Source organism: Aulonocara stuartgranti (assembly GCF_965226115.1).
Source record: "Aulonocara stuartgranti genome assembly, chromosome: 19".
Lineage (NCBI taxonomy): Eukaryota > Metazoa > Chordata > Actinopteri > Cichliformes > Cichlidae > Aulonocara > Aulonocara stuartgranti.
Window position 1 is genome coordinate 10515186 of NC_138955.1, and position 14646 is coordinate 10529831.

General features: G+C 41.9%; 1 protein-coding gene across 1 annotated transcript in view; it reads left to right on the top strand.

Annotated features, from left to right (window-relative positions):
• Nucleotides 1-70: 70 nt before the first annotated feature.
• Nucleotides 71-14646, top strand: part of stard9 (StAR-related lipid transfer (START) domain containing 9) — a 40235-nt gene continuing 25659 nt past the window's right edge. Inside the window, exons 1-3 of the mRNA XM_082515875.1 lie at nt 71-390; nt 2562-2631; nt 5256-5372. Coding sequence (XP_082372001.1) covers nt 344-390; nt 2562-2631; nt 5256-5372 — 234 coding nt within the window. The 5' untranslated portion in view covers nt 71-343. The remainder of the gene's footprint in view (nt 391-2561; nt 2632-5255; nt 5373-14646) is intronic.

Here is a 14646-nt window from a genome sequence, read left to right on the forward strand (position 1 = left end):
AATTTAAATAATAACAGACATGCAAAAAAAAAAAAAAAAGGATTTGAATGTGGCTAAAAGGGAGGAGTATCCAGCAGCATCCCCTCCCTCTCCTTCCATGTCTGCCCTGCAGGAAGTTTCACTTCTCTGCTGAGACTTTTGGAGACGTTCGGATTCTCGATCAGAAGTCGGGAGATGGCTTGAACAAGAGCGGGGGGGCTTACCGGACAACTTTGCCCCACTGTATTGGAGAAATATGAAGCGATGTTCACCATGCTCACATTAAAACCGTTATTTTACACTAAGTCCGACTTGGACAGCTGCTGAGTTGCGTGTAAAACCCCTCAAAACAACAACACACATCATGGCAAACGTAAAAGTTGCGATTCGAGTCCGACCTCTCAACGCGAGGTAAGTTCCCGAGTTAGCTTATCCAGCTAATACAACATAATTTAATAGTTTATTATTGTTGTGTTATTGCTTCTTTGTGTCTGGAGTGCTGCTACCAGTATTTAAAACCATGCAATGTTGCCTGCTTCTTGGTGTGTTCAACAAGGCGTTATACTTCGTATGTTGCCCTCTTTTGCTTCTATTTTGTCCGTTTTGCTGCTTTAAATCGAAATCGAGCGTTAAACTAGCTCGTTAGCTAGCTCAGTACAACGCCGTGGTTTAAACGATGAGTGGTGCACATGTTGAATGATGACAACTGTGGCTGTCAGGGGTGCTGCCTACTAAATCAGCCTGTGTAGAGCTGAGTAGTAGTAGAAAAATGCAGGAAATATGTCTAAATTCAGGCAGGAAGTGAATGAATTACATTTCTGACTGACCCCTGCTTAAAGCCTCGTTTCGTGGCTTTTAGCTACAATCATATAAGTCATTATATTCCATTATGTCTGACAGTGTTATGCATATTCCATACAAAAACCTTTTTCACTTTGATCACATGGAAATGTGATGCATATTTTTTTAAGGCATTTGTTACCTTAAACAAGGCAGGAAAGTTGGAATGAACACGTTGGTTTGATTTAATTTTCCGCTTTATGTTTAGGTGGGAAGATTTTGTTACATTTTATAGCGCTATGAAATCTGCTGGAACTACCAAAAACACGCCAGGAGGTTTTAAAAGCTGCCATTTACATCAACAGGAAATTGCTACAGTATGTTAAATGCAGTTTGTTATTTTGAGGGGGTCTGGAGAAACACTTCAGACAAGTTCCATGGTGGTGTATTTAATTATTTTGAACTCTGGCTGGGTTGCTTAACCTCAGAGGCCACTACAGTACCGTAACAAAGCATTATTCAGGCTATGAAAGGCTGGACAATGATTCTTTCAGCTGGTCTTCCTGGTGTTTTACATAACAAAAGAATTTCTTATATTAAATGTTCACTGTCATGCAAATCTGTCCTTCCTGATTTGGGATTCTGACACCCTCATTTTGCTCATCGCTTTGAAGGATGTATTTCCTTCCTCTATATATTTGAATAAGGACCTGCTGTGTAACAGAGATAACATTTACACCAGCCAGGTCTGCATTCTTCATTCGACCTTGCATTTGAGCGTGTTGCTCTTCTGTTTTAGTTGACTGGCAGGATTCAGTAGGTGCCCCTGACAATGTGGGCAACATCTCACATATGCAAAAAAACAAACAAAACAAAACATGTCAGCCTGAGCTCATCTTAAGTTTGTATTAAAACACGTTTTTGTGCAAGGTTTACTGTTTTCCAGTCCCCAACCACCTCATGTACACGCTGTTTAGAGCCTAAGATTGAAGGTTGGTGGTTTTGGGTTGGGCCGCTGCTGGGGTTGGCAAAATGAGTCCCACGTGGTGAAGCACAGGGGGATGATTTACAACAGCCGCCTCGTGTGTCCCTAGCCCACCACAGAGATGGAGCTAGATGCCACTGCAGGCAGCATTTGCTATCATTATCACTCCTGGAGATCGAAATCCTCTCAGCTTCGTATTGTGATTGCCTTCAGTTTTGCTTGTGTTGCATCAGATTTGCTTGGTCCAGCTGCTGAAGCACACACATACACATACAGCGCACACAACGGATGACACAGTGGTCTTGATTACGCTCACAGAACCCTTGTGTGCTCTCTGGACTTTGTGGAAACGGCTCCAGCTGCATCTCAGACAAAGTTTTTGCAGAGCATGTCGGGGTCTGTTTTCATTTGAATCTGGGACTGGTCAGTGGTGCACTTGTGTTGCAATTTCATGGATCACATGCGCACACACACACAATTCATTGTGTTAATTGTCATGTGATGGCCTCAAGGCGAGTGGAGCCAGCGTAAATTTATCTCGACACTCTCTGAATTATATCAGCTGCAGCAAAAGAGGATTTTTAAAACCGATTTGAAACAGTGTATAGGATGATTATACAGCTTCTGAATTTAGAGTGAAAATGTTCTTAAAGCTCTGTCTGGTTTGCATTTGAGGTGTGAGATCCTGGTCAGTACTGATAGCATCCCGTAGGGCCATTTCTCTCTAGTGGAAGCATCAACCTTCTCAGTTGTTACCCACACCTAATAATAATAATAATAATAAGCATACACTTTTTTTTTCTTTTCTTACTCACAGGGAGAGCGCAGATGGAGGAAGGCTAGCTGTTCGGGTGGAGGATAAGTTTGTGAAGATCCGAAACGTGAAGGTGAGTAGTCCTGTATACAAGTGTGACAGAATGGGAGTTGCACATAGCAACAACAGGATGTTTACAGGCTTAGTTCAACTTTCCCCCCCTCCTTTAAGCTGCTTCTGTTTGTTGTACAGTATGTGTTGAGCTCACACACACACACACACACACACACACACACACACACACACACACACACACACACACACACACACACACACACACACAGCATAGCGACCCTTCCTGTCGAACACATGCAGTCTGAGCCCTCGGTGCACAAATATAAACAACAGCGCAACTACGTCATACTTCAGATACCTCCCAAACATCTCCAAGAAGAAACTGTGAAAGATAAAAACACCATGCAGTAGCTTTACTGTTAAATTAGGGGGGTTTATGTGAATCTGGCATGTGGCTGGAGTTATTATTCGAGGTTTCATTGAAGTTCTTGACATTTGGAACTAATTATTTTGTGAGCTTACAGTCCTGTAAGCTGATACTTTCACCACATTACCAACCTGCTGTGTCATATAGCTGAGTAGGCATGTCTGATTGGTTGAGCTGCATTGCCTGCAGACAGTCTAATGCTGTCTCTACAGCTTCAGTATGGAAAATGTTACACTTTATTTCTGATTTGGAATATCTGTATGAGCTAATATAGAAGTGAGAAAGCTCTATTTAAAGGGTCTAGCCTGTGGAAACAACAGCTATTATTATGATTCAAAATGATAAAGGACTTTCAGCTTGAAACCATTTTTGAAACTCACATTTAATCTTAAAGAAATGCTTCTCTTTATTTGCATTTTGTTTTAAATGCATGCTTTCAGGAAGAAGGTTTGGGTGGTGGACTAGAGAATCTGTTGCACATGATGTGACAGGAGACAAACCACATATGGCCTCCCTCTGCCTTGGAAAGGGATCGTGAACCCACGGCTCTTGCAGATCTCATGGGAATAATTATTTATGGAAACTGGGACAGTTTTGGAGCGTTTGAGACAGAAATAATAAAGACTGGATTTCAGTCGCAGTAAACAGCAAGTGAAACAACCTATAAAGACCTACTGAAATTAGCCTGTGTAAAACAAGAAAGAAGTAAAGGATAATGTTTTACAAGTTGTCAGGTTTCTTTAATATAAGTTGTTGGAGCTTTGTCGTTCAGGAGATTTGCCAGGGGCTGGTGTTGCTCTTAGTTCATCCCTCACACTACAAGTTCATTGTCCGTTTCCTCACAGTGCACAGGGGTTAAGTAGTCATGCTTTCAGGCAACCCAATTGCTGTGAACAAAATTGAATCCCAGGGCTTAGTGCTGCCTAATGCTGCAGTCAGTAAACGATTACTTACACAGATGATAGAGTGGGCTACACCTACAAGACTCTTTTTCCAGCCCCCTTCTTGGTGCTTTTTTTTTTTAACCAGCTGTAGTTGTGCTGTATTACAATGGAATCTGATCTGAACAAATGTAAACACAACATGTAATGTCAGCAACTTTCTCAATCTATTTATCAGTTCACCCCAACAAGGACTACTTTCACCTAGAACAGCAGAAAGAAAAAATAACCTTCCTCAAAGCCACTGTGTTCAGATATAATCTTTTATAATAATAGTAACATGCTATCTCATATACAGTACTGTGCAAAAATCCTGACAACCCCTGATTCATATTTTGCTAGGAAAAAAACATTAAATAGATGCAGTGTTTTATTAAAACATGTACTCATGTAAATGAAGATACAGTATATAAAGCAGAAACAGGGTTTGTGCAATTCTAACGAACTAACGAAGTCAATATTTAGACTGATCACGTTTATTCATCAACAAACCCAGAACACTCTCGGGAAAGCTTTCTTGTCATTACTTTTAAGTAGTCTTTGTGACATTTAAAGCACTGGTTAGAAAATGGTCGGACTTATGTACTGGAGTGAAAATGATTGAGCCCTTCAGATAGCTGGCTGTACCAAGGCCCAGTATAAGAAAATATAATGAGCTTAGTAGGTCTACTTTAAGTTAAATGATATAATGACATAAATATAATTATTACCTTTTCAACCACAGGCAAAATATTAGATTGGGAAATTAAGTGCAAGAACAATAATAAAACACAAATGTTATCATGAGCAGATGTAGCAGAGACTCATTGGATCCCCAGTAAATTGTAATGATTTTTTTATTTTACATTGCAGGCAGTGACTTAGAAGCATTGTTCAGGTGCTGGACTTTTCCAGTGCAGTTGTTACGCACGAGTGAATGCAAATGCTGCTGTGCTGTCTTTCCTCAGTTCAGGATTCACTTGCAGTAAGCAGAAAGTTGTGCAGTGTTAATGCACTGTGGCAAAGAAAGAACTGGAGTAGGAGTAAGCTTGTTGCTAATGAATGGAAAAAGCTTGCTTGCAATTCCACACTGTTGTTTAGAGCCTCATAAACAATGTCCATAGTACTCACTTCATGACTGGGATGTTTGGTTTCATTTTCTTGTTTTTTCATGTTATTAAAAGCATGCACGCTGTAAAGTCTGTCACTATGCTTATTTGTATAAGGTAGAATTTAGTACTTACTGGCCGTGCTGCTTTACTGTGGTAAGCATTGTTACTTATGTATCTTAAATGTAGACTAATTATGTCTTACACTTTTATCTCCTTCCTAAAGTTGGATGGACGGACAGAAGGAGCTGTAGATTCCAGGGAGAAGCTTCTGGAATTTTGTTTTGACTACTGCTACTGGTCGGTGGATCGCGCAGACCCTCACTATGCATCGCAGGAGGAGGTAATGACCTAACTCACTGTGATTATGTTACTCACCGCAAATAACATGGTATCCTAAGTCATTATTTTTACAAAGGTGGTTGCTCACTGACTTATTGGTGGTAGTTATTTATGTTGTAAGCATCTACACAGTATATTAAAACACCAGAGTCTATGTCTATCATTTAGCCTCAAACATAACCTTTCTGTAATGTTAAGCCTGCAGTTCAGACCTTTAAATCCACAATCAAAATTTAACCAAACAGAATGCTCTAAAATTCTTGAATATACAGTGGGGCAAAATAGTATTTAGTCAGCCACCGATTGTGCAAGTTCCCCCACTTAAAATGATGACAGAGGTCAGTAATTTGCACCAGAGGTACACTTCAACTGTGAGAGACAGAATGTGAAAAAAAAATCCATGAATCCACATGGTAGGATTTGTAAAGAATTTATTCGTAAATCAGGGTGGAAAATAAGTATTTGGTCAATAACAAAAATACAACTCAATACTTTGTAACATAACCTTTGTTGGCAATAACAGAGGTCAAACGTTTACTATAGGTCTTTACCAGGTTTGCACACACAGTAGCTGGTATTTTGGCCCATTCCTCCATGCAGATCTTCTCGAGAGCAGTGATGTTTTGGGGCTGTCGCCGAGCAACACGGACTTTCAACTCCCGCCACAGATTTTCTATGGGGTTGAGGTCTGGAGACTGGCTAGGCCACTCCAGGACTTTCAAATGCTTCTTACGGAGCCACTCCTTTGTTGCCCGGGCGGTGTGTTTTGGATCATTGTCATGTTGGAAGACCCAGCCTCGTTTCATCTTCAAAGTTCTCACTGATGGAAGGAGGTTTTGGCTCAAAATCTCACGATACATGGCCCCATTCATTCTGTCCTTAACACGGATCAGTCGTCCTGTCCCCTTGGCAGAAAAACAGCCCCATAGCATGATGTTTCCACCCCCATGCTTCACAGTAGGTATGGTGTTCTTGGGATGCAACTCAGTATTCTTCTTCCTCCAAACACGACGAGTTGAGTTTATACCAAAAAGTTCTACTTTGGTTTCATCTGACCACATGACATTCTCCCAATCCTCTGCTGTATCATCCATGTGCTCTCTGGCAAACTTCAGACGGGCCTGGACATGCACTGGCTTCAGCAGCGGAACACGTCTGGCACTGCGGGATTTGATTCCCTGCCGTTGTAGTGTGTTACTGATGGTGACCTTTGTTACTTTGGTCCCAGCTCTCTGAAGGTCATTCACCAGGTCCCCCCGTGTGGTTCTGGGATCTTTGCTCACCGTTCTCATGATCATTTTGACCCCACGGGATGAGATCTTGTGTGGAGCCCCAGATCGAGGGAGATTATCAGTGGTCTTGTATGTCTTCCATTTTCTGATGATTGCTCCCACAGTTGATTTTTTCACACCAAGCTGCTTGCCTATTGTAGATTCACTCTTCCCAGTCTGGTGCAGGTCTACAATACTTTTCCTGGTGTCCTTCGAAAGCTCTTTGGTCTTGGCCATGGCGGAGTTTGGAGTCTGACTGTTTGAGACTGTGGACAGGTGTCTTTTATACAGATGATGAGTTCAAACAGGTGCCATTCATACAGGTAACGAGTGGGGGACAGAAAAGCTTCTTACAGAAGACGTTACAGGTCTGTGAGAGCCAGAGATTTTCCTTGTTTGAGGTGACCAAATACTTATTTTCCACCCTGATTTACGAATAAATTCTTTACAAATCCTACCATGTGGATTCATGGATTTTTTTTTCACATTCTGTCTCTCACAGTTGAAGTGTACCTCTGGTGCAAATTACTGACCTCTGTCATCATTTTAAGTGGGGGAACTTGCACAATCGGTGGCTGACTAAATACTTTTTTGCCCCACTGTATTACTTTTGAATGCAGTCTAATAGATAAAAATATCCATGTATTTTTGGTGAACAGGATCTGGTTTGATGTGTAGTTGTTTGCACTGCAGCATTGCCCAAAGCTGTTTCTTGTTTTCGTGCCATATTACATGCACTATTGTGGGTGGACACTGTGTGTGCGCTGATCCAAGTTTTGGCCACAAGTTGACTCTGGGCAAACCGAATCTCCAAAAGAAGAACCCAGAGGAAGCACGGTCCTTGTAGACAAACCACAACAAGAAGGGTGTGTGTTGTTTTCTATGTTTTTACACAGACGGCCACTCTGGGGACGTGATATCAGCTCCATCTGTTACCCTGCAGTCTCTTTGCCTCAGAAATGGCATGGCTAGAGTCGGCTTGCTTTTCATGTCCTGACTGTGACTGGGTGATTAGATATCTTCGCACTGCTTTGATTGGAGAGTGTTACTGGAACCTGAGATGGGCTTGAGATTAAGACGAGGTAGTGCCCATTTTTCAAGGAAATTTCCTCATATGGATTTTTCTTATTACACATAGGTTTGTCTCATTATGAATTTCTTTTTCCGTCACGTTTTACTTAGCGCAAAAGCTTAACAAAAAAACCTTTGGTTTTAGAGCCAGTCCACTTATTCTGTCCTTTGTTAATGGGGTTTCCTTCTCTGCCACGCCCTCTGTGCTGCACTCCACTCTTGTCAGTACTGCTTTTGTATGTGTTTGAGAAAGACTGGGCTGTGCCAATGGCCCACACACTGCACAGAACTATAGACAACACAACACTTCTTCCTGTCTCTGCTTCTGGCTTTATCCGCTTGTGTCCTCAGCGGAATCGTGTCCAGTCACAGTGGCCTGAAGACATTCCTCTGATGGCCTGGTGTGGGAGAAAGGGCACCAGTGATGGACTGAGCTGCTGGATTTAAATCTGACCTCCTTTCCAGAACTAGAGTCCAAAGCATTGTCTCCTCAATAGATTATGTATATCGTCATGTCAGCTGCTTACTGATCAGACATTATAGTTGAAAATGTTTAAACTGAGGGTTTCTCTGATGGATTTGATGACACAAGGCCTGATGTAAAAAGGAGAAAAGACTGATTGCATGCTGCAGGGCAAGAACCATGATTAATGGCGCATTGCCAGGTAGACTTACATGTTCAGAAACCAGTCGTAACTATGTTACCAAACAAACTGGCAACCGAACTTTGCAACAATGCCCTGTTGTGCTACCTCATTTAACTGCCATTACATTTTGGTCATTGCTCCAACGTCACCCCTATGGATTTTGTTGTTTTTGTTTCCTAGCTTAATGAGGTGATGCTATTTTTTGCCAGTGCTGGATTTCTCATAGTTTCTACTCAAGCAAATTATATTTTTGCATACTTTACTTTTTTTTCATAGCAGGAAAACAGACTTTGCCTTGCATGCAGTGTAGTTCCCAGGAGACTGAGACAATCTGAAACAGTGGGGGAATGAGACATGGAGAAACTGGATCTTAACTCCTGCTTTTCCAGTCCAGCAGGACTATCTCACCACTCCCACCTCCCCTCTCCTCTCCCCATGGATACATGCCTGCTGCTCTGTGCTGTCCACTGTACATGTCCATGCATCACTGATAGTTTACACTAGATGCTTGTAGTGTCTTCCAGCTTCATACACGGTTATAGTGAAGAGTGAAGACAGAAATGTAGTGTCTTATATCTGATTATATCTGATTCTTTTCAATGAGGACTGTTCACAAAAAGTTGACCTTTTAGGTCGGGAGGTTTGGTGTTTAATATTTATGTTTATAGGAGAAGGCTGAGTAGGGAGGAATGAGAATGGCTTTGCCCGGTGATGAAGGGTAAGATTTTGGAAGAGATTTATAATGCATAATGAAAGCCAGCTGTTTGGCTAATGTAGCAAAACAAGTGGGACTATTTGTCTAAATGGTGCCTTTGTTTTTGGCTTAGATATTAGGCAAACAAATATTATTTCCCCCTTATTTATTACCACAAACCCCTCAGCTTGTTTATTGCTTCGGTCTGTAAGAAACATGGAAGGGAAAAATTAAAGAGACGCAGCGGATTTGAGTTTGGATAGAGACAAATGGCAAGAGAAAGTGATTAGAGACAAAGAGGGAATGCTGCTGAGGAGGAGGGGATATGGGCCGGGGGTCCGCTGTGCCTCTGCAGCCCCCCAGCTCTCCCCTGCCAAACTCACAGCTGCCTCACTAAGCAATTTTTCACAGTCAAATTTCAGTGTGACAACGTCACTGCTGAGGATTCAGCTCGGAGCACAAGGTTTTCTGTTGATTGCCTAATGGACTCAGATTGCAGGGGCTTTCCCCTCCCTGTCATCTGTATCTCTGACTTTTGTCAGTGTGCTGTGCGATTTAAATATGGCAGCAGTGTTTCTAGGTCTGTGTGTCAGTGGTGCTGCAGAGCGAGGGGAAGAATGGCTTCTCTGTGCATTGGAATAATCCTTCACACGCATGTGAGCAGTCGGCCGAAGCAACAGCCAACAGCCCTCTTCAGGCTGGTTTGAATTATCTACAAACATGGCACCAAATAGACCACATGATGTCAGCATAGAAATCTGAGATCTATGCCATATGGGTGCAGTGTGAGCACCTGTGTTTTATGGATACTCTGCCCTCACTTTTTCTATCAGCGAGGGAAGCAGATGAAAGGAATCATTTACGACAACGAGTTAAAGTGTGTACATAGAAGCGTACCACAAAGGATGCGGTGAAGTCATTTGAAGACAACTGTAAACTTCAAATGGAGCCTCTCTGTAACATGTTCACTGTGCACACTTTAGTTGCTGTAGAAAGAACCTTGTGTGTGTGTGTGTGTGTGTTATTTAAAATGGGACACTTGTTACTGTTTTATTTATAGTAGACATACAACATTGATATGTTAGTGTATTATGAAGTGTGGTGTGAACGTGTGGACCTCTGGAAGAGCAGCTGCTACTCTATAAAAGCTAATGGGGAGCTAACAATATTGGTGTATTTCAAGCCTATCTGTAATGATACTGCATAAGTCTGGTCCCTAGTAAATGCGACTATATACTGAGCCACTCTAACCTACCCATGGGGGATATCACACAAGGCTCCCACCAGTCTGAAGCCTGCAGAAATAATTCCCAGCTTCCCATAAAGATTGTAATATGCAGGTCCACTGTACAGTGTTCTGCTTTGGCCTATTTAACAGCGATATGAGGGGGAGGAGCAGCAAGTCCCCAAACTCTTTCCAGATATGGTTTTATTTATTTGTGTTAAGCCTTGCCTTTGCCACAGTAGTTGCATCAGAAGTCAAGGCAAAATGAAGTGAAATACACTGTTGGAGTGCCCCCTGCCTTCATTTTTCTTCACTTCCCCTCCTCTGCTCTGCTTTTCTTTCCCTGGTGCCCTTCATCATGTGTAGTGATGCCTGAGTAATGAAGAGCAGCCTATCTGTTTGGCCTGCACATCTCTGTCTTTCCCCCTCCCTCTCATACAACCTCTCTGCTCTTCCATGCTAATTTGACCTACAAATTCTGTCCAAGTGTGACAAACGAGAGCGTTGTTGAACTCTGGCCAAACAGCTTCCTCTGTGTCTCTTCTTGCTGCTTGTGATTCAGCCTCTGCTGCCCGTGTCCTCGCGCTCCCTTTTTCCTCTCTGTGATGTTCCCTTTCCCTTTTCTCTCTCTTTCTAATCTAACTCTATAAACCCAGATTCCTTGCAGGAAGGACAAAGATCTCCTGTGACATCTTTTTTTTTTGTTGTTGTCCCATGTCTAAACAGAGGCATTTAGTTTTGCTCAGGGCCCAGCTGTTGTGTTTGTGTAACCCACTTGGAAAGTGTAGGACGGGAACTGAGTGACCCTTATCTTTGCTGCAGCTGTCCACCTCTGGACAGAAAACTGGGAGTAAAACCATTTTCACATGCAGACTCTCAGCTATGCATTGCTGTTGGTGACGCCCCTCTTGCCCGATCCTTTTGGTTGCGTCACACTCGGCTAAAGCAACGAGAAGCCAAAGTTTTGAATGTGGTTAAATGCTTCGCTCTGCTGGCCGTTTGCCATCACCCTTGACGACATTTACACGTATTTACACACAGACACGCTACACATAAATACTTCTCTGGGGTTTAGCGCAAAGCAGGCCACATAAAACCAGACCAGCAGTTGGCACTTCCACAGTGAGCGATTACAGGACTTAACTCATTACAGAGGCATTATTCCATGACTTTTTTTTCCCACCGTATTGCTGTATTTCTGTGCAGGAATCGCTTTTTCGTCAACCTTTCTCACGCACTTCATTTCCTTCCACCACTTTTCCCTTCTAGTTTGTTACCAAGCCACAAACTAGGCTCTGTGTTTGGGAAAAATTAGTTTTGCTCCGTGTTTTAAAACAAACTTGAACACAGTATTTGCCAGATCTCTGGCATAAAAAACAGCCAGATTCTTGTTTTACAGATCTGCTCCAGCTTACTTTGATGCGCATGAGGTAACTCAGGATTTTAGGTCTGTTGCTTATATAAACTTTTAGTAGATAGATACTAGACAGGACTCACCACTTGTTTAAAAAAAGCTGTAGTAAATATCACGTGGCACCATTTTAATGTAACATTTCTTTGCTTAAGTTTCATCATAATTTGAGGCCGCAAATGCATTTTATTAAGAGATAACGGTGTGCACAGTCTATTCTTGCACAACCAAGTGTTTCACTTAGTGCATCCCTGCGTAGCTGGATGATAAAAATAATATTATGTGATCTGCATTTTAAGTAATCTTTCCTCTGGAGGCTCTGAAGGCAGTTTTTCTCCATATTCTTCTTGATAATGTTTTTTTTTTCCACACTGAAGAGAGGGATTTAGCTTCTGCTAGATCTGGAGCCTCTTTCCTGCTTACTGTGTTTTGACAGTGACTCTGACCGGTGTTTCCTTCATTTAGAATGAAATCTATATTTTGCTTTTTCATTGTTAGATTGTTTTTCCTCAGAGGGCAACGCTTTTGTCCTTGTTTTGGTTGCTGTTTCGGCAGCCACTTAACTGGTCAGATGCAGACATGGGCGCGTGCACATGCAGCGACCTTCCTGTTCATTGTGGTGTTTAGTTTCTGTCTGTTTTGAGGAGTTGATCAAGCCTGCACATTTGCTGTCGCCTTGGCCTGGAAATGTCAGTCTCCAGGCTATTTCTTTATTCCAGAAATGCCATCTGCCTCATATCTCACCTGCTTTGTTAAGCCAGAAATGCATCCTAATGCTGCAGGGTGTTGCAAACTGGGAAAGTAGGTTGTGACAGAAAGCCATTGTGTTCACTGAAGCAGGTTGAGTACAGTGACACAAATTACAGTTTACTGATTTTAATTTGGTGTGACAATGGCGACAAACAACGGGGTCACTTTAATATTTCCTGACACTGGCTGTTGAGACAAAACTCACACACAATGTTATTGTGTCAAGAAGCTGAATTAAAGTCGAGCTTCTTCTTGTGGTTTTTACAATATATAGTCAACTTTGAATAAAAACAGTACAAATTTCTTGGTAGAAACAGAAAACAATAGTAATGGTTTACTAGACAGTACAGAGACAGTCAGGTTCAAAGGAGCGAAAAGTTAAAGGAAAGTTCCTGCTCTTTGTGCTAAGCCTGGAGGGACACTAGGCCTTGTTGTAGAGGCCTTGTTGTAGCCCCCATAGAGTGAATTTAACAGGGTCAACTTTAACAAGGACTGTATTGATTCTCTGTGTTTGAGAGGGGAGACGTTGTCTGTGTCTGTTTTTCAATAGCACCATGAGGACAAGACAGAGGCGGCAGTGCTTTTTGTCTTCATGTTTAAGCCTTCATTCAGCTAAGAGGCAGGGGGTAACACTTGGTGGTCTGCACCCAAGTGGGCTGCACACTTTGGCATTTGTAGGAATGAGAACCGTTATTGAGCTACAGTTGCACAGTTAAGGTGCTTTTACTTTCAAATGATCTCTTTGTATCAAATATTACACTTTACTTTGGCTTTATTCTATTATTTTGATCTTTCTCTGTATACAGTATATCATACTGTATATTAAAAGTCAGTTACAAATTATATTCTTACTATCAAGACCCCAAAAGGTTTTAAGAACAGAAGTTAGCTTAAAGATCTTCTGCACTAAAGATGGTTAAAATCAATTCCTAATTTGGAGGGAAAATTATGATTTAGGTATTTCTACCTGTGTGTCTGTAGAGTGATTTATGAGGCCATTCAGAAAAACCAGCCGTCATGGCAACACTTTTACAAGCTGGATGTGGCTCTTTCTGTACATTTCTTTAAGCTGCATACATTTTCATGGTTTTTATTTCAGAAGTGGCATGTGGTGCTAGTTAATATTTGAAGCAGGTGTTTACTATTTATATAAAAGTTTGACAGTTTGCTTTCTTGCTGTTTTTTTGCTACAATAACACGATATGCTGTTGGTCTCTGCGTGAGCTTCGCTCCATCATGTCAGTGCTAAATATTTTACTTGTCTGAGAAAACCCAAGGCTGTTGAATATTACCACACAACCTCACACAGTCCTAAGAAGAACTAGATGACCACTGAATACATTCAGAGTACTTTCACAAGGCTTGAGTCTTTCACAAGAGTTTTCAGCCACATCCAACTTAAATCTGGCCTTGCAAAATTGTGGGAATAGAGTATATACAGGCTTAACTCCAGGTTCTCGCATATCGTCAAAGCAGTTGGTAGTGTGATACACATGTGTGCACACACACAGGAGGCATGTTAAAAGTATTCCTTGATCTTTGGAGGTTGTGGTAGCTTTGAGAGGAATCCTCCTCTCTTCTCTGTGTACCCACCACCAGTCTCCATGGTCCAAACTTGAGCCTGGGGGCCTGGGAAAGAAAACCCCTCTCTGATCCCAGGGTGTGTTATGGTTTTTGGGGGAGAATGTGCATCTCAGGTCTGGTCTAGCTCAGGTTCCCAATGCCCCCAAAGGTATGTGTTGCTTTTGGACATAGCTTTTGGGTTGCAGCTGAGGCCACATGTCCTCAGAAACGGGTTTATTGATCGGTTGTATACAATGGACAACAATCAAGTGATTTATAATTTGCCCAGTCGTTGTTCATCTAACCTGCATGCACATAGTTGTCTGTATAGTACATTTTATAAGTGATAAACAACCACTTTGCTTCATAGAGCCTGTTCCCATAATAGAAGATGTTTGGCTTCGCTAAGAATCATAATAAATATTTGCTGATTCTACACCTCTGTGATGCCAGGCGAAGCTTTTGAGCTTAATTGGTACTAAAGGGTCGAACGCATTCCAATAAAATATCCCCCAAATTCAGGATTCTGACCCCACCATTCACATGTTACAGGAGAAAATGAGATTTGCCAGAAAAGGGAGTGTTTTTCCAGTCTTCTCTTGTCCATGTTTGGTGAATCTGTGTGAACTGTAGCCTCAGTATC